The sequence below is a fragment of the Vipera ursinii genome (assembly GCF_947247035.1).
Source record: "Vipera ursinii genome assembly, chromosome: 1".
Lineage (NCBI taxonomy): Eukaryota > Metazoa > Chordata > Lepidosauria > Squamata > Viperidae > Vipera > Vipera ursinii.
The window spans coordinates 93,964,695-93,990,214 of record NC_139512.1 but is presented as its reverse complement, the minus strand read 5'-3'; the positions used below and the strand labels follow the sequence as shown (position 1 = coordinate 93,990,214).

Sequence of the window (25,520 nt, the reverse complement as noted above, 5' to 3'; positions counted from 1 at the left end):
CGATTTATTGCTCCTCTTATTATCGACTTGTATTCTGAATGTGCAAACCTCTTCTGCAAAGAGCAGCGAGTTTAAAAGAAATTGCGGGATTCTAACTCAACGTTCCGGAAGCGAAGTTCCCCAAAAGTGATTGCTTACTTTAAATAAGCGTTTGCTGCGGTATTGGGAAAGCAAGGGAAGAAAGATTTCATAGCGACGCTACGCCAAACATTTCACGGTCTTAGGGCAAATGCTGATGCGCGGAGAAGTCTTAAAGATAATATTACTTTGTAATTACTTTTTAGCCGAAGTTGTTTAACTGGCTCCACGTAATTAATGAAAGTTGGTGTCTAAACGCCTGATTTACGATTCGGTCTCACCCTGAGGTCACAATAGGCGATTTTTTTCCCATCTGAATTCGCTCCTTTCTTTTTCTTTTTAAAATAAGCTGTTTATTATTTGAGCGAGTAATTTTCGGCTAAAGTAGGAGGTTATTTTTCATTTCATGGGCTGCCATTTTTATTGCAGGCTCTTCAGAAAGTTAACCTTACAAAACAAGTGAGAAGCCAGCGAGAACGAGATTAAAGGGCAACTTGTAACATGTGGAATGGGCAGACAAGTTTATTCAGCAGATCAGGACTTTTTCTTATATACGGGGGACTATTAATGAAAACTTTGCTTACTGCGGGAAACGGCCGACACGGGCTTTTTAGAAGATAGCCAAACCCCCGTGTGGATTTCAAAACAGGGAATATCCTTTGAGACTTGTTGCCATAACTGTTGCTGGAGCCAAAAGTTTTAAACACTGGAATCAACATCTAATAGGCTACTGCTAAGCTTGTAAGCCGCCCTGAGTCTTCGGAGAAGGGCGGGATATAAATGGAATTAAAATAAAATAAAATAATAGGCACCGGATCCAGTAGTTTTCTGCAGCTTTTATCACTTTATCAAAAGAATGCAGGGACACAAAACCCAATCCCATGCTTGAGTAAAACTTTTATTGGGACCAATCAGAAAGTCAGAAAATGGTGTAGACGTTTCCGACTTCCCCAGAATTTGTCACTGTTGGATGAAGAGTTTTGAAGAACTGGAAAACTTGCATACCTTTTCCCTACCCTTCTGGGCTGGTGTAATTTATTTATTACACTTTAGATTTATTGATTTAGGCTTACATGCCTTTTGACTTCACCGCTGATTTGTTTGAAGACACGTGGCCTTGTTCTCTGCTTTGAATGGGCATCTAAAATCAACTTTTTATCTTTTTAATGGGCAGCAGCCTTTTTTTTTTTTTGCTGAGTTCAGACGTAAAGGTAGGAGGCACTGTGGGAAAACAAGCCCGCGCCCTCGATTCAATGAGAACCCTGCCATCCACATTGGGTGATTCTGAGTTGATGGATTTGGCCCTCTCTTTGGCAGAAAGAAGCCATCTGCTGCTGTGCCGAGTAGAGGCTTCCTATTTCTGACAACTTCTCCCCTCCTGCCTGTCTAGAGGGAGGTTCTTGCGGGAAGAAAGTTCAAGGACAGGCAATTCAGCCCCTGATTCCAACCAACCCTGTTGTTCTCTTGGCAGGTTACGGCACAGTGGCGTTTGATGGAGCTCCAAGTTACGGCCATACTCCCTCTCACCCTGGGGCACAGTTTACAAACCACTCCTTCAAGCATGAGGACCCCATGGGCCAGCAGACGCCTTTAGGTAACGGTAGCGGAAAACATCTGGGCGAGGAACCGAGGAACTGATCCCGGTGGGAGAGGGGGAAGTTGTTTGCTACACACACACACACACACACACACACACACACACACACACACACACACACAGAGAGAGAGAGAGAGAGAGAGAGAGAGAGAGAGAGAGAGAGTTTAATATAGGGGCCTTGCCTGTACTAACAATTGAGAGGATTTGTCGTCTCTGTGTGCCTAATCCGGTTCATCCTAACAGCAAAGAGCAGTTGGATAATTGGGAAGCTGGGGACTGACTGGACCGGATGTCAACAAAAGTGTAAGAATTACAAGGGGCTTTGAAACCTCTCTGGGAATGTCCACGGAGATTCTTAGTCATCCAGGTCATAATTATCCCAAAGGTGCTTTTTCCACGAGGCAACTGAACTTTCTTGTTTTTCTTTGAAGACGTTTTGCTTTTTACCCAAGAAGAAGCTTCTTGGATGAAAAGCTTCTTGGATGAGATGTCAAAAAAAAAAGTCCAGTTGCTTTGTGAAAAAGCACCTTTGGGATAACTCTGTGGGAATATTGTAACACTGTTTTACTCCTCCGTGAGCCAGTAGTAACTTCACTGGCACAGAAGAGACCTTCCACCAGCATAAACCAAATTGTCAATCTTTGGAATTATGTCAGTAATTCTTCATCAGCAGATTAATCCTATTTTCCTCAATATGATTCCCTCCAAGGTTTCTATTTGGCCTTTTAGCTTCCAGAATTTCTAGTCAGTATTGACAAAGATTGGCTGAAAATAGCAAGAGTAGTTGTTCAATATATTTGGAAGACATCAGAATGGGGAAGGAAGACTGGATTAAATTAAGCCAGTTGCAACCTAGCTCTTGTCTATCCAGAATCCATTGTATTCCAAACTTGATAACACATTTACCTGAAAGTAATCTTTTATGTCCCTCTGTTTACCACTCTGTGAATCTACTTAAGATTGAGCTCAGCAAGTAGTACATTTCAATGAAGTCAATGACTATCTGCAAAAAGTCTTTTGGGTTTCTAAATTCTAGATCTAGAAAACTCAAAATTATGTTGGAATCTTGTTGGTTCTGACATTGCTACTTTATTGTTATAATTATATTTATTATTCAGCCTTTCTACTGTAAGGCACAAAAATAATCTTATTTTCATGTTACTGCTAAACTATTTGGGCACAGATCTCAAGATTAAGCACCAGTTTTCAGTATCATCAAAAGCAAATGGGACTTCAAAGGTAGCACACACACTCATTTAAATGGGTTTTCTGGTTTGCAGGGTGCTTTGAACCCTGGGCTAACTATACTGGGCATGGCTGTGTTCACATAGCATACCAGGTAAAACATGGTAATTTGTTATTCAGTGTGTTGTGGAAACCCAGCCATGGGGAATGATGCATTTGCTATGCTTGGCGCTCAGGATTTCTTCCAAAGGAAAAACTGCATTGAGGCAGCTTTATAAAATTGGTTACCAATATCACTGCACCCGTATTAAAAACAGGAAAAAAACATAAATTTATTTTAGAGAAAATAAAAAAATAAATGAATTACAATCTGAAACAAGGCTGACTCATCAGACAGCTCTTGGATCACCTTTTACATTTTGTTAAACTTTTTATTATCCCCACAAATGAATGCTACGACTGAAATAAAGATTGGATAATCTGGCGAGTGCTCCTTGCGCCAGTTGATGACTATTGCAGTTTGAGAGTGACTAAGACAGGGGTAGGCAACCTTGGCTCTTTTATGACTCGTGGACTTCAACTCCCAGAATTCCTGAGCCAGCATGGCTGGCTCAGGAATTCTGGGAGTTGAAGTCCACGAGTCATAAAAGAGCCAAGGTTGCCTACCCCTGGACTAAGAGAACACTGCCTTTCCAACTCAACATGTGACATTAATGAGTCATGTTGCGAGATTGTGAATTTCTTATCGTTTTATCTGCAGGTGACCAACAATATTCCATGCCTCCCCCAGTGTACGGCTGCCACACTCCCACAGACAGTTGCTCCAGCAGCCAGGCTCTTCTGCTGAGGAACCCTTACAACAGGTGCGAATCTTTACTCTACCCTCCACCCTCTTTTGCCTCCTGAAGCTTGGCAAATCAGCTTTTGAGATGGGCTGTAATGTTTCACTGAAGGAAAGAGCTCCTCCTCTTCTAATACAACAAAGAGGACCCAGATTGTTGGGGGCAATTAAGCTGACTTTGTAATAATGCCGCTTGGGGTGTGTGTGAAAGCCCTAACAAGCAGGCATATACATAGAATGAAGGCTACTGCTAAGCTTGTAAGCCGCCCTGAGTCTTCAGAGAAGGGCGGGATATAAATGGAATTTAAAAAAAAGAGCTTACAATGTCACCACCCCTAGTTTTCTCTGGAAAGAAATATAATTAACACTAGGGAGGGAGAATTATGATATAACTGGCTTATTAAAGACGAAAATGTGTGGACAAAAATTGACAGACAACAGTGGAGTCTTTTTTGTGCCTCCAGGTTGTCCTCCTGACTTATAGCCAAACATTATTTTTGAAGGGATGATCCCATCGGACTAGTAGAGGAAAACAAAACAACAACAAAAGACATGTAGCAACTAAACAAAAATAGGACTTGATTTTTTTTCTGTGCAATTACCAGTTGCAATGTAGGCAAGGAATGATGGGCTTTAGAGTCTCAATCCTTGCAGGGCACCAGGCTGGAAAAGTTCACTGCAAACTTTACTCTCACCATGAACATCTCTCTTCCGTGTCAACTTTTATCATTAACACAGGCTGAAAATCTGCACAATATTTCTTTAAAAGTTTCCCAGTAGGATGACTGCCAAAAATTGATGAGGTTGGGGTGTTTTTTGTTTTTTGCCATTCTGCTTGATCCTTCTTTTCAGACCTGCTCTTGTCCTCTGGTAGAAACATGTGACTTTTCAAAAGAGAGAATGACTTTTTTTCCAGGGCATTCACTCTGAAGTGTTTGCAATATATCATTCTGGTACGCATTGAAATGAATGAGACTAATCTGGTTTAAGTGAAAAGTACTGGTGATAGAAGTGTGATAGAAAGTTACAGAACACATTCAACTGCTAATTAGCAAGCTGTAGGACTGACAATTTAGTTCCTTAATTTTTCTTCATTCTAGCCAGTGACAAAAGCCCATCTCCTGAAACATGGGAGGAAGGATATGGGTATTGGGTATGATCCTTTCCATTAATACAGAAGGACAGAAAGAAACAGAGGTACTTAAAAGTGTTTAAAGGCATCTCTGAGGAGAAAAGTGTCCCAGAATTCTTGAGTTTTAAAATTAATCAAGATAAATGGCCTCTTGCTGCAGTTCTCACCAACTGTGAGAAAAGAGAACATTACTATTTTAAGTTTGTAGGTTGTTGTTATTTCAGAATGCACCATTCATTCTTCTTTCCTCTCTTGGACTTTGCTTCGCACATTCTTGAAACTTTCCTTTCAGAGTTTATATCTGAGAGATGTGGGGTGCATCTACTCTCACATAGCATTCTGGGTCTTTAAGGTGAATCTTAAAGAGAGCGATGGCAACTGTGGCTAAGAATATGATTGAGATGACAAATAGAAGAATTACTTGTCTGCCTACCAAATCGAAGCTATCAAGCAGTTAGCTTCTATCCATCCTTAATGAGCTTTAGGGTTTGATTGTCATACATTTAAAAAATCAGCACGTCCTTGGTGCCAGCAGCCCTTGCTGTTTTGTTGGGTAAGACCATGGAGCCGGACCTGTGGGGAGGAAGGGGGAGAGCACCTTTTCATTTATTTTGAGCTTGCTTACCAGCCAGAACTAAAGTCTCCTCTTTCCCTTCCCTTTCCCCCTCCTATTCTTCAACTTTTGGTGAACTTGGAACAATCTTACATCTCAGAAACTGCTGAGAAATATTATGCACGTAACAAAAGGGAGCTCTGCAAAGAGGAACTATAAAACATTCTCCCTCACTTCAGGCAGACCCTCTATAGGAACGGGGACTGTACTTCCCAGAATTCTTAGTCAGTACAGACATTATAGCTGTAGCACATTGGTGCATCCTAGGCTGGAGAGCTGCAATAGAGCTTAATTGTACTGTAGAGCAGGGGTCTGTGGACTAGTACTGGGCCACGGCGTGCTAGCAAAAGGTCTGCACAAACAAGCAAAGCCCCATCCATCAGACGCAGGCAGCACACAAAACCATGCTCCCTCTGGTCCACGGAAAAACCTCTCTCCACTGAACCAGTCCCTGGTGCCCAAAAGGTTGAGGATCTCTGCTGTAGTGGAATATGCCTGGCTGTGTAGTTGGATTAATTAATGGATAGAAAAATGTCATTATCTCTCCTCCTGTTCTCAAAACCTACTCTTGCTATATTAGAGAACTGCAATGATGTAAAGTGTCAGAAATTAGTTAATCAATTAGTCTTATTCATATGGAGAAATCGGAGAATAACAGAACAGTGAAAGACAATTTTTTTCAGGCAAAAAGACTGAGGTGTGTGTAAATCCAGACTTAACAATGTATCTGTTAGATGTATAATGGGTATTTTAATGACCCTATCAAAATTCTTACTACCTTTAGACCAAACATGATCAGTTTCAAAAGCACTGCAAGCTTTTAAGTTCTTTAAAACCTTTAGTCAGGAAAGTTGTTACAAATCAGAGATGATGGGGAAAGAGGATGAGAGTCCAAAAAATTAGATCCAGAACTTTCTATCTTATCAGAAGTAAGTTTAAATTTCATGACCCGAAATGCTGAGTGCACAAAGCTGAATCTTAAAATCAGGTCAAAGGGAGGCAATTCCCTGTTCTGTTATAATCAAGGCCAAGCAGGCACGAGCGCAGAGCACCTGAGATGTAAATGACTGTTTAGGAATTTGCAGGCAGATCCAAGGCCACACTGAGCTTTGCTTCATTAAGTTCAATGAGCAACAGCTGAGCTGTGGAGTATCAGTGGTCAGCTGTGGAACAGAACAGTATCCCTAACATCTACAGCCTGGTGCTAAAAAGCAACTAATAGACTGGAAAAAGATGTTGTTTAGGCAAAGATCTGGCCTTGTCAGATTCCACCTTTCCCAGAATGGCATCCTTCAGATGCATTTCAATTGTTACGATTCCTAATCACCATGGCCATGTGAACTGAGAATTACGGGAGCTGTGTCTCCTAGAGCAGGAAGCATCTGCTCTGGTGCCTGGCTGAGGAATTCTGGGAGTTGAAGTCCACAAGTCATAAAAGGGCCAAGTTTGAAGACCCCTGGTTTAAAATAACCTTTTACTTACATGAACCTCATTTGTCCAAGCAATTGCTAACGATTTCTCTTATTTTAATAAATGTTGGCTCATTTGTAGATATATCTACACAAAATTACTTTTTCTTAGCAGCTAATTTTGCAAACTTTCTTCTCCAATAATAACTGAAAACTTTTTATGTATTCACTCATTCTAAAGCAGGGGTGTCAAACTGACGGCCCATGGGCCGGATGCGTCACGTGGAAGCCACGCCCATCCCATTGCCGGCAATGGCAAAACAGTCCCGATACGTTGTGCGATGTCACATGACGTTACAAGTTTGACATATCTGCTCTCAAGTATTTATATCCTCACTTTCACTATAAAGTTTTAGGTGGTCACTGCAGTTACATATTTACTTTTTTATTCTTATATTGTTGCAGTCTGTATTAGTTTTTATTTCTATTTGTAATCTTTAAAACATCATTTAACACAGCCAACAGTTACAAATTACAGATAGCATATCTGAAGAGAGAGAAAGAGAAATAGCAGAGAAACATAACAATGACATTTTAAAGATAATTTATTTTTTAAAAGCAATATTATTTATGAAAATAAATCATTTCGGCAATTCCCACAAGATTGTTAAGGACAAACAGCTCCCTGAAAAGGAGTTCCAGAGGATTCACACAGTGACTGAAAAGATCCTACAATCTGGTAGATTCCCTGATTTCAGTGGGATTAATCTCCCACATGTTTATTATTTCAGTATTATTGTCATTCTAATGGTGTGGTGAAATTATTTAACACAATGTTTAGGTCTTAGGAAGTGTTGTAGAGAAATAAAACTGGCTTTTCTTTCTAATTATAACTAATTGTAAAAAAAACTTGTGAGGCTTTACTGAAGTTCTTTGCTACGTATTAGCAATATAATTATAATTGTAATCCCTGTTTAATCTGTGGGTTGACAGAACATTGATTCTGCCATATATTTAGCTGCTCCTCTTATCCATTTAATAGCACATAAAATCCAGACTTAAATTTCTTAAGTCTATAATTTAGAAGCTAAGATTTGTTTTCTTAGTTTGATTCACAGCAGAAATATACCACTACGAACCAGTCACTATAATTTAAAATTATAGTTACATTTTTTATATTTACTGTACTCCTATATGTCTATTTTAATTTCTACTATTTAAAACCTTAATTTGTAGAAATGAAATTCTATTCTTCAAGTCCCAATCTGAGATTTCTGATAAATCTGAATTATGTATCTTGTATAAATTTTGCAGTCTGGTCTCTGATTGGAACTCTTCAAATCTGTAGCTTTTAATCAGAACTCCAAAAAGCATTGATGTCTCAGAATCCTGATTGAATGAATGAGGAAAATTGTTATTTTTTCAATGTACAGACCTTAAATAACTGATTTTCCAGTAACTGCTGAAGCTCTGTAGTGCCTATGGACTTACAACTTCAATAATTTCATAATGTAGATTTTTAAAGATAATAATGGTATACTGAGATATAATAAAATTTGGCTTTATTTTTCTGAATGCTTATTGATTTAGATTCAAATAAAAAAACAGGATAATTTTTCAGTTTATACATATTACTACAAAGAACTCAATAAAATTGAATGTGCAAATAAAACTATATAGAACAGGGTGGTGAATTATATTGTAAAAATGCTCAAAATGCCATCAATCATGGCAACTGGGCCAAAGTTCATTAAACTGTGATGTCTCTTTACTCATCCAAGTAACGTCCAAATGAAAAATTTAAGTTGGGCAGAGAGTCAGAGAGTCGTTGGAATGCACCAACTCTTGCCATAACCATTGCTGGGTTTTCTTCCCAAAATGTATTTATTGCAAATGTAAATGAAGACTCAATCATCCAGGCCAAAAGCATCCAAAAAGGTTAAATCATGGTACTGTATCCCAGAGAAACCCCTGCAGTTGTTATGGCAAGAGTTGGTGCAATCCAGCAACCCTCTGATTCTCTGCCTAACTTAATTTTTTTCATTTTGACTGAAGAAGTTACTTGAATGAATAACGAAAGAGCTCAGTTTAATGAACTTTGGTCTAGTTGCCATGGTTTAACCTTTTTGGGTGCTTTTGGCTTGGATGATTGAGTCTTCATTTACATTTATGCTCAAAATGCCCGTTTCTTCTCTTAATCTGTTCTAGCTCTGCCTAGAGATTCTGAACAAAGTGGCAAAAGACAAAATTGCCATTCTAACCATCAGTTCCATATTTCTCAAAGCTATTAATATGTCTTTCACCTTGCCTTTCAGAAAGCAATATTGATCCATGCCTGACTACAAACTTTTCTATGAATTTTGTTATTCTCATTTATCCCTTTTATGGCATTCAGTTGCCAAATGCATTTATCTCTCTCTGATCACGCCACAACCTTCCTTAAATATCTACTCTTTCTAACGTATCTCTTCAAAAGGTATTTTGCTTCCTCACCGTTTTCTTGCAGTTATATCCCAATGTAGTTATATACTTATGATTCTCCTTGCTCATTTTTACCACTGGCAGAAGATAATGGGAACTTTGAAGATTCCACCTTTCTTTCTTGCTACTTTACATTTTTCAATATGAGAAACTCTTTTAATATAAATTATTCCTTTATAGCTAACGTTAAAGGAACAAAAAATGATCTGTCAATGATGAACAATTTTTTTTATAAAAAACTACAACACAAAAGTAAAATCAAATGCAAAGTCTTGATTTTGGTGTCCATGAGCATGCAGAAAATATTGGAATTCAGCCAATAGTGTTGGATTTTCTAGATTCCATAAGATTGTATTGATAAAGACTATGCCAGCTGTAATTATTATTGAGCAGATGGGATTTGGTAGAAGTTATCTATGCCTTAGCTTGATTACATCATTATAATTGATTATTATTGTTCAGTGAAAATCTGCGTTGATTGCTGACTGTTTATCAACCTTTAGGTTTATTTTTTTTATGGGATTACTCCATCACATAAATCTACATCCAAACCTTTCAGAAGAGGTCCTGTTTTTAGAACATGCTTTCAGATACATTAGGAAGGGCATTGAATGCTACTGGATTTTTTTAAAGTGGCAGTTCTCCTCTCCCTGCTGAAACAGCACTTTTCCTTGTTATGCAATGTTATTATTGGATATTATACAAATTGGACAAGGTATTTATTCTGTTGCACCTAAGTGTCTAACTAAGCATAAGCAATACAAAATAAACCTCCTCAGATTGCTACCCTGCTTACTTCTGCTTCCATTTATCTATTGTTTTCTCCACATCAGTTTTCAGTTTGTATGATTTTTTGGAGATTAGGAATCTGTCGTCTCGTCAAACTCTGCATGTATTGGAATGAACTGAGGGATCATTCTTGCTTTTAGAATTTATTACATCAACAGAATGAAGAGGGGCTTTGTGGTATGGGGCAGGGGGATCAGACAGTATCAACTCAGAACTAAGTAGAAACTTCCTGACAGTTAGAACAATTAATCAGCGAGAAGGGCTTGCCTCCAGAAGTTGTGGGTTCTCCAACACTGGAGGTTTTAAAGAAGAGACTGGACAACTATTTGTTGAAATGGTATAGGGTGTCCTACTTGAACAGGGGGTTGGACTAGAAGACTTCCAAGGTCCCTTTCAACTTTGTTATTCTATTATCTCTCATATCTACCTCAATTTCTCTTGTTAGGACTTTGTTTATAAGTTTTGATCATTCTTCTGCATTTGTTTCTGTTTGTTTGAATCTTTCTTTAAAGTATGATGGCCAGAACAAGACACACAACATACGGTTGTAGAATTATTGCTGGACACAATAAAATTGTTACTTTCTGTAATTTGAAAAAGAGGCTTTAGTCAGCACAGCCTTTCTTGCAGGGACACGAAGGCTTTATTTAAGTCTTTAAAGTTTTCCCCCCAAATATCTTAATTTTTCATGTATTATGTTCCTTAACCTCACTTGAAAAGCTTGTTTATTAAACTCATTAGAATCCAATTTTAAATAAAAATATCTAGGAATGAGATATATAAAACTGAAGCAACACTGGATAATTTCCTCTCTTTTTCCTCTGATCTTTGTCCCTGAAGACATCTGTTTGTTTTTTGTCTTTGAGTGTGGAATGAAAGTGTAGTAGAAGTACTATGGATAAATTGTTGCGATTGCCAAATATTATTATGAAATGAGACAGACCTTTTCCTGCTTGTTCTTTAAGAGTGGTGAACTCTGTTGTAAGTTCATTAATAATTCAAAACTTTTTTGCCTTGCTCAATGACCAAACATTTATATGCTTAAGATTGCTCTTTTAGACAAACATACTATCACTCATTAAAGTGATTAGAACTGAACCAGATGTAGCATCTCTTGTTACAGTGAGACTGCAGGAAAAAAAATTGAGCATGGTAACATATTTCTTATAAATATATATGTAAAAGAAAGAACAACACTGTTAATTAGTTGAATTGGTAAGATGGCTTGTGAAACCATAATTGAATTTGCACAATACAATATGCTTGACAGATTAATAAAAGTTTAGCGTGCTTAGTTGATTTATTAACCCAGGTAGATATGGGAGAAAGTCAGCCACGTTGTGGTATTTCAAAAATCTAGTCAGCTAAATACAGTCAATCTTCAAGAAAGTTAAACAAAGGTGCAGACCCAATACCCAGAAACTAAAATATATCTCTCAAACACTGATTGGTCACAACCCTTGAGTAATGCCTACTGTTGCTTCCTTGCCTAACGAGGAAGGGGTCCAATGAAACCCTGTCATTATTCTAGGCAACCATGGTTCTTTTATGTGGACTTCAACTCCCAGAATTCCTGAGCCAGCCATGCTGGCTCAGGAATTCTGGGAGTTGAAGTCCACAAGTCACAAAAAAGCCAAGGTTGCCTACCCCTGTTCTAGCTCATACTGTATCAGACAGGATTGGAGGAAGTAGCTGGGGACTCTGCTTTTTTTAAAAAAATGGTAAATCTTTGCCTAACCTTCCAGATCCATGAAAATGGAAATATGGCCTAGGTCAGGGGTAGGCAACCTCGGCTCTTTTATGACTCATGGACTTCAACTCCCAGAATTCCTGAGTTAGCATAGCTGACTCAGGAATTCTGGGAGTTGAAGTCCATGAGTCATAAAAGAGCCGAGGTTGCCTATACCTGGCCTAGGTAGTGGCTCACTGAATTAAATGTAACAACATAAGTCTTCATCTGTTGGGAATATGGCATTAGTGTACAATGGCCAGGCAGACGAAAGCAAAGCAACACTGGCTTTAAATATTCACTGGGCATACTCTATTCAAGTTACACTATGAACTTTTCTACATTATGCATTTTGATACAGTAAACATGTTTGAAAATGAAAATTTACTATGAGTCACACTTGCAAAGCCTTTAACAGTGGAGGAGTTGCAGCTCAGATTATAGCTCTTTCTGCACCAAGGTCAAGAACTCCTAGGCTGCAATACAGGCCAAAACAAACTTCTTTGTGATCTACTACTGGCTTCCTTTTAAGATATTTTTCCCCCTCAGTATTAATTTCCTTTTATTTCATTCCAGCTAACATTAATTCTGCCTGCACAAATGTTTTCCTCTTCCTTATTTTATTTCTAAAAAAAAATTAAGTAGTTAATCTCCAGTGATTTGGAAAATTCATTTCAAACCATTGCAATGATTTTGTTTTGAATTTAATTCTTTTGAATTTTGCTTTAAAGCAAATATTTGAAAAAAGGGTCATCGGTTCCAAGAATGTATTTTTCTGTATGGAGAGTTGTAAGACAATTTAAATTATATGTGAATAAATTACATAATACAGTTTTTAATCCCTCTGAGATCCTATCATAAATAACCTCATGCAGCTATTTTCTACTCCCTCATAAATTAAAAGGCATAGTAATCTGGATTTTTCAGATTTGTATTCCAGTTAATTTTTATTAATTGCAGTTGAAATATATATGGACTTCTATGCATGTTTATTCAAAAGTAAATCTACTGCTTTAGATTTATAATGGAAACTCATACTTATTTGAATTGAAGCTACCCCCAAAGACTGTAATGGGATTTAGTCCCAGGAAATGTTATTTTTTTTCTGTGTAGCAAAATACAGCAAATATTTTTGCTGTTCTTCTAGACATGATGATTAGGAGATTAGTTGAGCAGATAAGATTCTGTCAATTTATCTTTAGAAGGTTTTCTTGATTTCCATTTTCATTACACATTATTACTTTTAGAATGGGAAGCAATCTCATTTTTCAAATGCAGAATTTGAACACTTATGTACTATTTGTGCCCCCAATTTACTGTGTAGCCATACTTCCTTGTTATGTGGATTAATTGGATAAATGAGAATTAATTTTGGTAATCATTTTGTGTTTAGCCTGATACTGAGAGAGGAGGATACAGTACTTTATGCTTTAAAAAGGAAGCAAAAACAATGGGTTTAAATGCCTATTTTAGTATTTTTCATTCATTTAAATGGATTCAGAGATTGTAGCTTATAAGATCTTGAGACCAATTTTTATGCTGGATTTATGATCTGTTTCGGATACTGTTCAAAAGGAGATTTGACCATGTAATGGCCTTGGAGTGTAGTCTGGCCATCTTGTCTAACTCAGTGAATGTACTATCCAGAGCTGAAAAGGCACAAATAATATTACAGGGCTTCTGATAACAATTATGGGTTAAAAATTCTTAAACTGTACACTTATATTTAAAGTGGCTTTATATCCATCTCTAGAACAGGGTACTGTTTATTTAGACAGTTGAACCACCACAACCAGTGTCCCCCTTTTGCTAGATCAGGGGTGTCAAACTGCTGGCCCACAGGCCGGATGTGTCATGCTGAAACCTCTCCCACCCCATTGCTGGCAATGGAAAAAAAGTCACGACACGTCACGTGACAAGTTTGACACCCCTGTGCTAGAGGGAATTTATTGAACCTCAGTCAGTCTATTCTATCACTTAAGCATTTAAATAATAATCATAATGATCATTCAAATATAGCACATCTTAATTTAAGATAAATTTTGAGTAAGCAGATGTTTGGAATTCTATTACTCTTTTGAAAAAAGGACAAGCATTATCTGCATCTTTCAAAACTGCAATTGTTCCTGTTTTTTAAAAAAAGATATTATTTTTTTAAATCAAGTCTGCCCTTATAACAACAATAGCAACATTTTCTGTTCCTGAGAAAAAAAAATAACACCACAGTCCTAATGAGGCAATGTATCAACAGTTGCACTATGTGCTATTTGCAGTAAATATATGGAATGTCTCCCTAAAAGTGAGATATAGATATAGAGACACGGAGTCTATATAATTTTTGTTTTGGTGAACTGGACATGCTTGGAGATTATTAAAATGCAGAAAATTTTGGTAGTACCATCAGTCATGATAGCTATACATTATCTCAAAAAAATGGATTATGCCTCTGAACCCAGTGATCTCCAACCTTTGGGAGCTGGTGGGCCTATGTGGAATCTTGAAAATATATGTTGGCTTATCTCATTAGATGGCTGCTATGATACACCATTCACAAAAAACATCCATTTATTTTAAGACAGTTTGATGAGATTGTTCCCCAACAGCCCTTCCAACCTTTCAATGACACTTTCTGCCTTCTCGAAAACATAAAATGAGTTAATGAAAATATGGAAGTAGGCTGTACAGGGTTAAAAGCAAATTCTGAAAGTAGTAATGTATCAAAAAGGATGTTATAAATTCAGGTGCAAAATGTCACAAGCAGAAACACTCGCCTGCAACAGCATATACATAGAATCAGTGCTTTTTTTTGTAAAAAAAAAAAGTGTCAGAACTCACACACATCATACAACCTGCCTTGCTTACCCTACAAGGTTCCATCCAAAAAAGGTGCCGGAACTCCGTTCTGGGCATTCTATGACAAAAAAAGCCCTGCATAGAATCATTGTTTCACATGCAAGTCTGCACGTTAGCATGTTTCATGACCACACTAAAGGAAACTTCCTTGAAAATTTTCTGAAATGCAGACAGAGTCACACATTCATGCCATATTTCACATACAAACAAATGAATCAAGATTTCTGCCAGGTATGCACAATGGTGCACGAAACACAAATGTATGCAGCACTCCATATGCAGCACCTAAAACACTTAGCTTCGAGGAGAGGACGCCAAGCAGCGATTCATAAATGTGACAGATGAATCACCTCCTTTTCTCCCTCTCTCTCTCTGTTGGCTTGCCTGATGTAACCTGAACATTCCAACAACTGTTTTTCTTTTAAGAGGTAAGTACTGATCTGATTTTGGCATCTTTCATAATATTTGGCCTTAGGTAAAGGTTACTAATTAAAATACAAACAATGAAGCCTCCTAACATAATACACAGTGGATTTTCATGAGAATGACAAGAGGCACGTTTGCAGAACTTCCAACAGGATACACTTAAGAAATATTTCGGACAAGACCCAAAATATTTGTGAACAATGTGAAGTCTGCAGTGTAAAGGAAAAGTTAAAATTAGTATACAACCTTTTGTTTTTCTAATGGCTTAGATTACATCTGTCACCAAATAGTTTCTCTGTGCTGAAATTCATACTGACAGATAATTTGCATTGATTGCACGGTGAACTGCATTTCTCAGCTTTTGAATGATTGAATGCTGGGAAACTTTATAGGTGTTGCCATTAATTCATAATATTAGAGAGCAGGAAGGTCTGAAGGAAACATCATCCAGAATGATGACAGAGGTAGCAATTCCCTCATGAGAAAAAGCTAAAACTGAATGTATGGTCATGGAGAACATTTAGGGCATTCCTTTCATAGAATACTAGAATCATATGTAAAAACTGGCTTAGCTCAATGTCTGAACCTGGCTATGGTCTTGGCTACTTTTCAGTTACTTTTGTGACCCAAGGAGCATCTAGCTAGGTGGTCTGAAAATGAACACTAGATGGGTATTGACTTTGATCCTACAGATATCTATGGTTTCTTTTTATACAGGCAGTCCTCAAGTTATAACATTAATTGAGCCTTGGCAATTACAGTTGTAAGTCATAATGTTATAAGGTGGGTCACCAATGATCAGATCTGATTTTACAACCTTTTTTGTGGCAATCATTAAGTTAACTTGCTTGCTATGGAACATTTTTCGCCAAAAGCTGGAAGTAAATGCCAGTTAATGGCAAAATAGTTGTAAATCATGGTCACATGACTGTGGAGGCCCTGAAAATGGCTGTAAGTGTGGGTTGGTTGCCGAATGCCCAAGACACAATCATGTGACCATGGAACTTTGAAACTGGGTTGCCATTTCCTTTTGGGTACTCTCTAATGGACTGCTTTTAAGTCAAAGACTATCTGCAGTGCAATTTATTACTGAATTGAACTTTATTCGATTTTCTAATTTATTTGTTCCACTTCTCCACGCCCAATCTATATAAATACATAACAGTGTGCTTTAAGAAGATTACATCAAATTTGGTTTTCTATTACTATAAGTAAAAAGTTATCCCCCAGTAATGTTCAAGTTCTAGCTCTCTTCTCAGGCCCGGCAATTTTTGTGTCTTTTTGTTGATGACAAGATGAGTAAGTGTATGACTTGATGAAATAGCAAATTAAAAAAAAAGAGATTTTGTGGAGGAGGCTCTTATAAATGAACTGTCAAATGAAATAAAATTAAAGGAAAATCTCCTGCTGTAAATGCAAGGTCTGGCATTTCTAATAAAAATCAAGGCCCTTGAGGAATTAATTACATCAGCATTACAAGAAGAATGCATGGAATTGTAAAATGTGATGGCACAGACCAGCACGAGCTTCTGTGGCAAAAAGAAAACTGCAGGAGTGTCTTAACAATTTCTGAGCTGATATGCAGGTCATTGTAGTCACATAATAGTAATTTGGACACTCTAATGAATAATTGTATGCTGAGGAAATGATAAATAGTATTACACATACCTTGCAATTTAAATCATCTAACTTTATTTTCTTCAGGTGTGTGTGTGTGTGTGTGTGTGTGTGTGTGTGTAAAAATATTTTGGCAAAATTTACACTCCAGATCGCTGTAGAGAAAATGATTTAAAACATATTTTGCTATGTTTTGCTTCTAATTCAGAAAACAAGGTAGATGAATTTACAATAAATGGATGATTCATGTAAGTATGTTTTTTTAGGAAATATTGAACACATTAAAGTTTTTACAGAAAGATTTTGTCTCATAATTAAGAGCGTGATACAAACTAGTAGAGAGTATACATGCACACATACAGAAATGATATTCTTTTTTTATCTAGACAGAGTATTTATTTAGAAGTTTGTAAATATGTTTAATTCACTTCTTAGCCAGCAAAACATTTTTTCTGGAAAAGGTCATGATATAAAGGGAGATTTTTCAAATGATAATTTGTCTTCTCCAATGTTTGTAATGATGTGCTATGAGTATCTATCTGGGTAATTTGAGCATCTGCCTAAAATGTATTTGTGATTGAGGGACATATTCAGCTAGAGTTGTAGAAGAAGTCAGCCTGTTGAGAAAAAATGAAAAAGACAGAAAAAGAGAAGAGTCTTAACTATTGTAATATGGAAAAAGTATTCAAGAAAAAGAAATCTAAATTCTTCTTGCTCCTCTTTGACTAGCACTAATAATTTTCTGATGATATTATATTATATTGTGTCAGATTAGCTAAATCAGATAATTACTTATGTAACACAGTTTTTGATGAATCTTTTAACAATTTGTTCTTCCAAAACAAGGAATGATATTACATATTGAGAAACAATGAAACCAGTTATAGTTCTTACTTCTTGGAAGTAAAATTACAGAAATAATTTTACAGTTGTATTCAATTTAATAAAAGTAGAAAATATTAGAATATTTTATTTGGCCAAGTATGATTAGACATACAAGGAATTTGTCTCCAGTGCAGAAGCTCTGTCTACATACAGAGCAACAGAGTAATCATCATCATAATAGGAGGAGATAGTAAAGATGATAAGAAGATGGTATTCTACCACCAACTGGGCTGACCACGTGATAATGAAACACTTAATACAAATTCACAATCTTTCAGTAATGTAACTTACAAAGAGTTGTAAAAAGGTAGAATAATCTGTATATGGTCATAAACAAAATACTGGATTTAAACAGGGCTTCCACAAGTTACAGATATTTTAAACCAGGGTAGTATCTTTGGGTCTATCTATCATCTCTCTATCAATCATTTTGTGGGCCTTTTGAAAACTCCAAATCTCCATAGTAGATCTTCTCATGATATTTTCTCCTTTTTCACTCTTATCTTGTTTCTCTAAAATTTATGAACTATAAATTATTTTTATAAATTTGTGTACAAATTTACAAAGTATATCTACTTTATTGCTTTAGATTGCTTTTTGATTTTTGTTTCGAAAAAGGAAATAATGTTACTTCTCTGTGAACTATTTGAAGTAGATTATATAATTTTAGTACTAACTGGAAATATTTTCATAACAGTGACAATATATACCAAATGACTTCTCAACTTGAATGCATGACATGGAACCAAATGAACTTGGGATCCACACTTAAGGGGTAAGATTGCTATTTTTTTAAATCTTACACCATAGATTTATGAAGAATTATAAATTACTTTTTATTACAAGTAAAACACGGAAATAATAAATCCTCAAAGAGATTTGTCACTGATTATATTGGGCATTTTTAATTTTATAAAATATTTTTATGCTCAATATTACTAAATTTATTCAATTTTCTTAAGACAATGAAAGGACACAAAAACAATATTTTCTATCAGATACCAATATCTTCTTTGAAGCTCACATTTTTGAGACTATACTAGAGCATTATATTCCATTTGTTTTTAGTATCTTACTTATCTTAATTATGTTGCTATAATAATGTAATCATTTTATTGGAGAATAACAAGATGATGCAATTGATTTTAAGTGGCTATTGACCTACCATGCAATTTTATATAAACTATGTTCAGAAATAAATTCCATAATTTTTATATTTCCAAGGCTTCCTGGGGGTGATATAGATTAATAATCTGACTATTTTGTTTTTTTGTAGTTTTCCAGCTGTATGTACTCATGGCAAATCATGATGATGGAAAAATTATTATTTGCAGTCTGTGATATTATTATACAAACCCATCCTTAAGTATATGCATCTTGACCTTTGAGCTTTGCATCAAATACACAGACAAAACAAACAGCTCAGAATAAAAACAGCCATTAAAACACAGCATGAGATGGCCTTCTCTTTAGTTCCCTTAAAACAGTGTTTTTAAAACTTTTTCTCCTCGGGATCCCTTTCTACTTTTAAAAATTATGGAGGATCCCAAAGAATTTTTTGTTTGTGTTGGTTGTATTTATCAATATATACCATATTAATAATTAAAACTGAAATATTTGCTCTCACTACCACTTTTCATGATTTTGGGGTGATATTTTAATATTGCATTATATTTCAATATGAAAAGTCGACTACCTATTCACACCTCTTTCATTGATCTCTTACACCACTTTGTATGAAAAGGTTCTTTGTAGCATGATTTAGCGTGGTAGCTTTAAAAACTAGATATTTTTCTGGGCATGTGAATCAGGAGGTTAATTGGACTTCATGAAGAGTTGTTAATTTATTGTTGATTGGGTTTTACCTATCTGCACTACATGTTTTTGCGTTATTGTTGTTCATTTTGTATTCAGTTTTTATCTGTGGTTAGCCACTAAAGTTGCTCTAATAAACTGGGTGACCATATAAATTGAATGAATGAATGAACGAATTCCTGCCACTTCCTCATAGTAGGATGAGTTACATATCTGTAACAATGTTTGTATCCTTGCCATACTGGTACCTTAACTGGTCCCAAATAATTCACCAGTGGCTAGTGACAGGGACCTAACTTTGCTAGGAGATTTCCTGCCAAAGAAGCACACTGATTTTAACCCCTTTTGATTCAGAACATCATTACCAACATTTCACTTCCAATAACAGCGTTGTGTAGATCTATATTCCTCAAAACTTGTTACCTCTCCCAGTTCTAAAACATAATTAACTTTCTATCCTGTAGTAACTCATCTCTTTATTTACTCCCCAAATTTACAGTCTACCAGTATCTGTTTCTTTTTATGCCACAGCTTCTCCATGTTGCCTAATGATATATGATCCACTAGCCCTTATTGGCCTATGCTGCTCAAAGCATGAACTGAGATTGAAAAATAGAAAGAAATGCAAGACATGGCCAAGTGGGCAATTAATAAAAGCATGATCAAGAAATAGGTGAATAGGAACATTCAAAAGATTTTTAAGAGAAAGATAAAGTTTTCTCCGCAATTGTTTTTATTGGGTATTGTTGTAGATTGTGATGTTAAAGAAACTAACTTGATGTTGAATATGATAACAGCAGCACTGGTGGGACAATATTGGAAGAAGGATAGTTTGCCCACTATAGAAGAATGGGTGTTTAAAGTTTCGAATCTTGAAGAAATGTCTAAGATTTCTGCTTATTTGAAAGATCATTCACAGGAAAGATATATTTCAGTTTGGAGGAGATGGATAAATTATATTCAGAACAAATATGGGACTAAAAAGTTCCATTTAGCTTATGAGTAGATTTCAGTGGGATATTGTTATTGGTACGTTGTTTGTAGTTATGTTAAAGGGGAGTTAAAGCACATTATGAATTTGGTTAATTGTATATTATGCATAATTTTTATTTAGAATATGATTATTGTAACTATAATCCTGTATTTAGCTCTGGGAAGTGGGGGGGGGGAAGTGGGCAGGTTTGGGGTGGGGGGGATTTGGGGATATATTGTAAAATTTTGTTTTTGTAAAACTCTTTAATAATAATAATGAAAAAGAAATAGGTGAATAAAGGAGAACATTCCCATATCTCTGTTCTAGCAGATAAGAGAAGCACATAATAATAACAGTTTACTTAAATGAAAGACTGATGTCCATTTTAGATCATGCTAAATGATGACTTTTCTGCAATATATTTGTGAGATGATACTCAGATATTTTCCTTGAAAACAGCTGTTCTGGTATCACCTTATCAGCACATTTAAAACACTGGTTTCTATTTATTTAATCTACATGCTGCTCCAGTCTTTTATGACTCTAGGTGGCTCAGGAATGAAACAGTAAAGCAAAAAACTCAAATCAATAATGGCATTATTAAAAAGGAAGGTCCAGAAAAAAAAATCAAAAGACAAGAACATTACCCATAAGGCCTTGGGCAGAGAGTCATTTGCCTGCATTATGTTTATTCACTTGCTTTCTTTCCTTCCAATTTTTTTGCATTGGGACTTGGGAAACTATAATGCAAAGATAATATCCTGACTGAAGCACATATTCACTGACTGGTCATGTTCTGCACTATACCTAGCTCAAAGCTTGATCCACCTTAAAACATTTTTCTTCGCTGTTTTAAGAGTCAGCACATCCCTAATCCAGGAACTATTTTTTTTTAGAAATGAAGGGAAAATAGATGTGTTATCCTAAGTATAGTTGTAATGGCAGCATCCTAGAGAGATAACAAGCAGGGAAAGTAAAACCAGGGATTTCATGTGAAAAGTCTAAATGATAGAACCTTAGCTTAGCTTAGACTAACTCTAGTTTAGGTTGAAAATTGAGGATTCAAGGCTGTCCAGGTCCAGCAGTTTAGATTACATCTGGAGACAAAGTTCTCATTTTTCCAAAGCTTGGGAAAATTCTTCCCACTTCATTTTTTTTGCCTGGCAACTGATACAGAAATACTGTAGGGGAGGTGGGAAATGGAAGGTGAAGGGGTTTATCTAAGGTTTATTTAATCTTGAAAGGTGCAGGGTAGATGAGATAGTTTACAGTACAATAGGACACATCAAAGCCTCTTTTTGGAACAGTGATGATGCTGCACCCTCAACTTCCTTCCCAATTTTATGTTAATCTTTCTCTAAGTTCTTTATTTTCTTTACACCATTTATCCTTTTAATACCTTGAATTCTCACCATTCTCACTGCTTTGGCATATACTTTCCTATTCCCTCCCATTTTCCTCAGCTTCCTCCCTAAAGAGCTTTGATCCCTCAAATGTCGCTTCTATAGGGAGTGGACTTCAGACAAATCACTTCTTGTCCAGAAATGTTTCCTGTTACCCTGGAAGCAGGAAGTTCTTTTTGAGGAAGCTGCATGATAGGTGAAATATTTGAGGACAGTATGTGGGAGCTGTTCTGGATCGTATTCTTTGTTTTATATAAAGCTTGAACCAAATGGGAAAATAAAGGTAATTGCAAATATAATTGTCAGCAGAAAGATAATACAATTTTATTCTGGGCAGTGTACTGATATGGAGCAGATTTTTTGTTTTGAAATATTTTATTTTTATTATTTAAAAAAGTTAAAATACAAAACTACAAAATATTTCAAAATGATATGGAGCAGATTTTTATAAAGAAATGTCCAATTCTGAAAGGAGGTTTAATCATAATAAATGCATACTGGCAAATATACTGTAGAAATGATCACTTTTTTAAAACAACAACAACAACCCAGGGCCATATTATTAATGTATTTATGGCAATGTTTGTTTCACATTTTTAGTATTTATTTCCAGTAAGATAAATCCTCCCAGTTATAAAAATGTTTAGCAACTGTACATGCCTCAACTTCACAGAAGAGCTTTTTCTAAAGCTCGTTTCAAACAACTGGACTCCATGGAAAGATAGGGGAAGTTTCATGAAGTTCCATTTGAAGAAAGACTGTGCGTTTTTTGTGGAGCACCAGTCACAGAAGACACTGGATATATCCTTGTTGACTATGAACTATACTCTATAGAAAGGCCTGCTTACTTCAATTTTTATGTAAAAATAAAAAAAAATGTGGCACCCATTACTTTCTGCAGGAAAGGAACCTGCATATCACTAGTAAGGCTGCAGTTCTTTATTTCAAAGGCCATTTCGAACAGGGCAGAATATTTAGATTAGATTGGGGTTATCTGAAGGGTGGTGTTCAGACACAGTTTCATGTAGTGCATATTATAATACTGTAACCACATAATGATAAAATATGAATGACACTTGTGATGAACATAATTGTAATAAATAATGAGCATGGCGCTTGTTCCCAATTTAACTTAAAGGGGTTTATGAAGTCATCCAGTTGCAGCTTATTTGGGAAATCATTATTAAGCCAATTATGGTTTTGGATAATGTACCTGTCTGGTTATCTATTGTTCATATAATTAAATTTTGATGGAGAAAAAAGAGAAGACCAAGTGTTGACTGTTTCACGGTGAATGGCTTGCTGGGAACTGTGCAAGTCAAATTGTCTTTGTGCTAGATGTTGGCAAGGCTTCTGATACCCTTCCTTCAGGGTTTTTTGAGTTGTGACAGTGCCACTGGCATTTTCAGGGGGTCAAAATCTGCAAAATGGTAAGTGGAACATCTGAAACTGTGCCACTTTCAGTCACGGCTTTGATAACAACACTGCATTGCGCTTTCCTTCCTCCCCCCTCTGTGCACATCCATGGACAATATAATGCTGCTGTTCATATATTCTTGCTATCTTTTACAGAGCACATGCACTATGAGGATTTGATTTATTATCTTTTTAGAACAACCAAATAGGAAGAAAGTATTGATAGTTCTGCTACTCTTACATATAATCCCTGTATTAGTTCTGCAAGGTACTTAACATTTTTAAATGAAAGGAAGATAATTGTTTTTCAAAGATCTGTGCCTCTTGTATTAAATAAAAGAATTTAAAAATAATGGAGAAAATAAAAGGTATTCCAGCTTCTGTAAATGCTGACACTTAATGCTGATGATACCTAGGATGCCTGGGAGGAAAAAGGCAGAGAGAAGATTAAATTAAGATTAACTATCTATGGAGAAGCAAATTTAAATATTTTGGCATATGCCAAGATTATAGAATCTGTGAAAAATCACTACTAAATATAATCTCATTGCTTGTAATATATGCCAAAACAGTTATCTATCTTCTCTGGTGAAGAGAGTTATAATACACAATGCCTTCAATTTCAGCTGTCATGGTCATAAGCTAGTTTGCAAAGATAAACATCTTTTAAAAGACATTGATAGACTGCTTATCAAGGAGTCCCAGGATTTTAGTATTTCAGGCATTTTCCTTTATTTTTGAAGTAGTTTTTGAACATTGGCATCTTCCTTTATACTGAAATATGGAGTTTATTTTTCCCCCTCCAGAACTGATATCTTTTATATACTTGCTCACTTTTTTAATATAGGGTTCAGTAAAAACCTTCTCATACATAAATCATGTTTTAAAAGTCTTTCCCTACTTGGTGGCCATCTGTGTCTGCAAATGGGTTACAAAAAAAGTGGACAGCCATCAGTTGTAAGCAGAAAATATAGTTTTCACTATCTTTTTGCTGCCATTATTTCTGCACACTATATATCAAATGCCTCATGACCCTCTCATAGACCCAAAGGCATCTTTTCTCAAACATTTATTTTCAAAATGAATAGCAGTACAATTTTTATCAATTGTTGGGAAGGTAGACGGCCATTTGAACAGTCCAATTTACAATGAAGAAATACATATTTGTGGTGCATGATGGAGAACTGAGTAAACACTAAGCAGACACTAGTTCTGTAAAATGCTAAGTATTCTTGATACTAAGTAATGTTTGCAGTTCTTATTTAAATCAATTGCATCAAAAATTATTGACAAAAATATATGTATGAATCCTTATTATCCTTATCTGTTATTGACAAAAATATATGTATGAATCCTTATTATTTATAATTTATAGAACATGTTCTAGTAACCATTACATTAAAAACAAAACAAAAATTCTTTCAAAAGAAAAGATTTTTGACTGGTGACTTAAAAATTTAATGGTAGCTAAGCAACTGTCTCAAACAACTGAAAGCAATCTGTTATTCTCAGAGAAATTTCCCACCCATCAATTGTTATTCATTATATTTCTCACCATATTAATCAACTTCTCCTCTGTGCTGCACATCAAAAGAAACTAGGAATCATAAAAATCCATCTGCAAATACATTTATATATTTTTATTGATGGAATTTCTATTCTTTATAAATGCCTTTCTTAATTTTAAAAATTTGAAAATAATTTGACCCCCTCTTCTTTGTGGCAGCCTCTCAAATACTGGAATACTGCTATCATGTCATCCCTATTTCCTGCAGCCGTTCTTAATGTATTTTAGTCTCCAGGCCTTTGATCATCTTAGTTGCTTTTCTCTGAACTTTTTCCAAGGTCTCAACCTCTTTTTTGTAGTATGGTGACCAAAATTGGTTGCAGTATTCCAGGTATGGTCTAACCAGGGTTTTATAAAGCGGTACTAATACTTTGAACTATGGTGCTGGAGAAGACTCCTGCGAGTCCCTTGGACTGCAAGGCGATCAAACCGGTCAATCCTAGAGGAGATCAACCCTGACTGCTCTTTAGAAGGCCAGATCCTGAAGTTGAAACTCAAATACTTTGGCCACCTAATGAGAAGGAAGGACTCACTGGAGAAGAAGCTAATGCTGGGAAAGATTGAGGGCAAGAGAAGAAGGGGACGACAGAGAATGAGGTGGCTGGATGGAGTCACTGAAGCAGTAGGCGTGAACCTAAATGGATTCCAGAAGATGGTAGAAGACAGGAAGGCCTGGAGGAACGTTGTCCATGGGGTTGCGATGGGTCGGAC

The 25,520-nt window shown here is 36.1% G+C and overlaps 1 protein-coding gene across 3 annotated transcripts in view; it reads left to right on the top strand.

Annotated features, from left to right (window-relative positions):
• WT1 (WT1 transcription factor) overlaps positions 1-25,520 on the top strand; it is a gene marked incomplete at both ends in the record, with an annotated part of 50,298 nt that overhangs the window by 7,204 nt on the left and 17,574 nt on the right. For 2 of the 3 annotated variants that reach the window (XM_083379922.1, XM_083379921.1), the window contains 3 exons: positions 1,550-1,672; positions 3,621-3,723; positions 18,333-18,410. In XM_083379922.1, coding sequence (XP_083236048.1) covers positions 1,550-1,672; positions 3,621-3,723; positions 18,333-18,410 — 304 coding nt within the window. The remainder of the gene's footprint in view (positions 1-1,549; positions 1,673-3,620; positions 3,724-18,332; positions 18,411-25,520) is intronic. The other variant, XM_083379923.1, reaches the window with a different exon arrangement.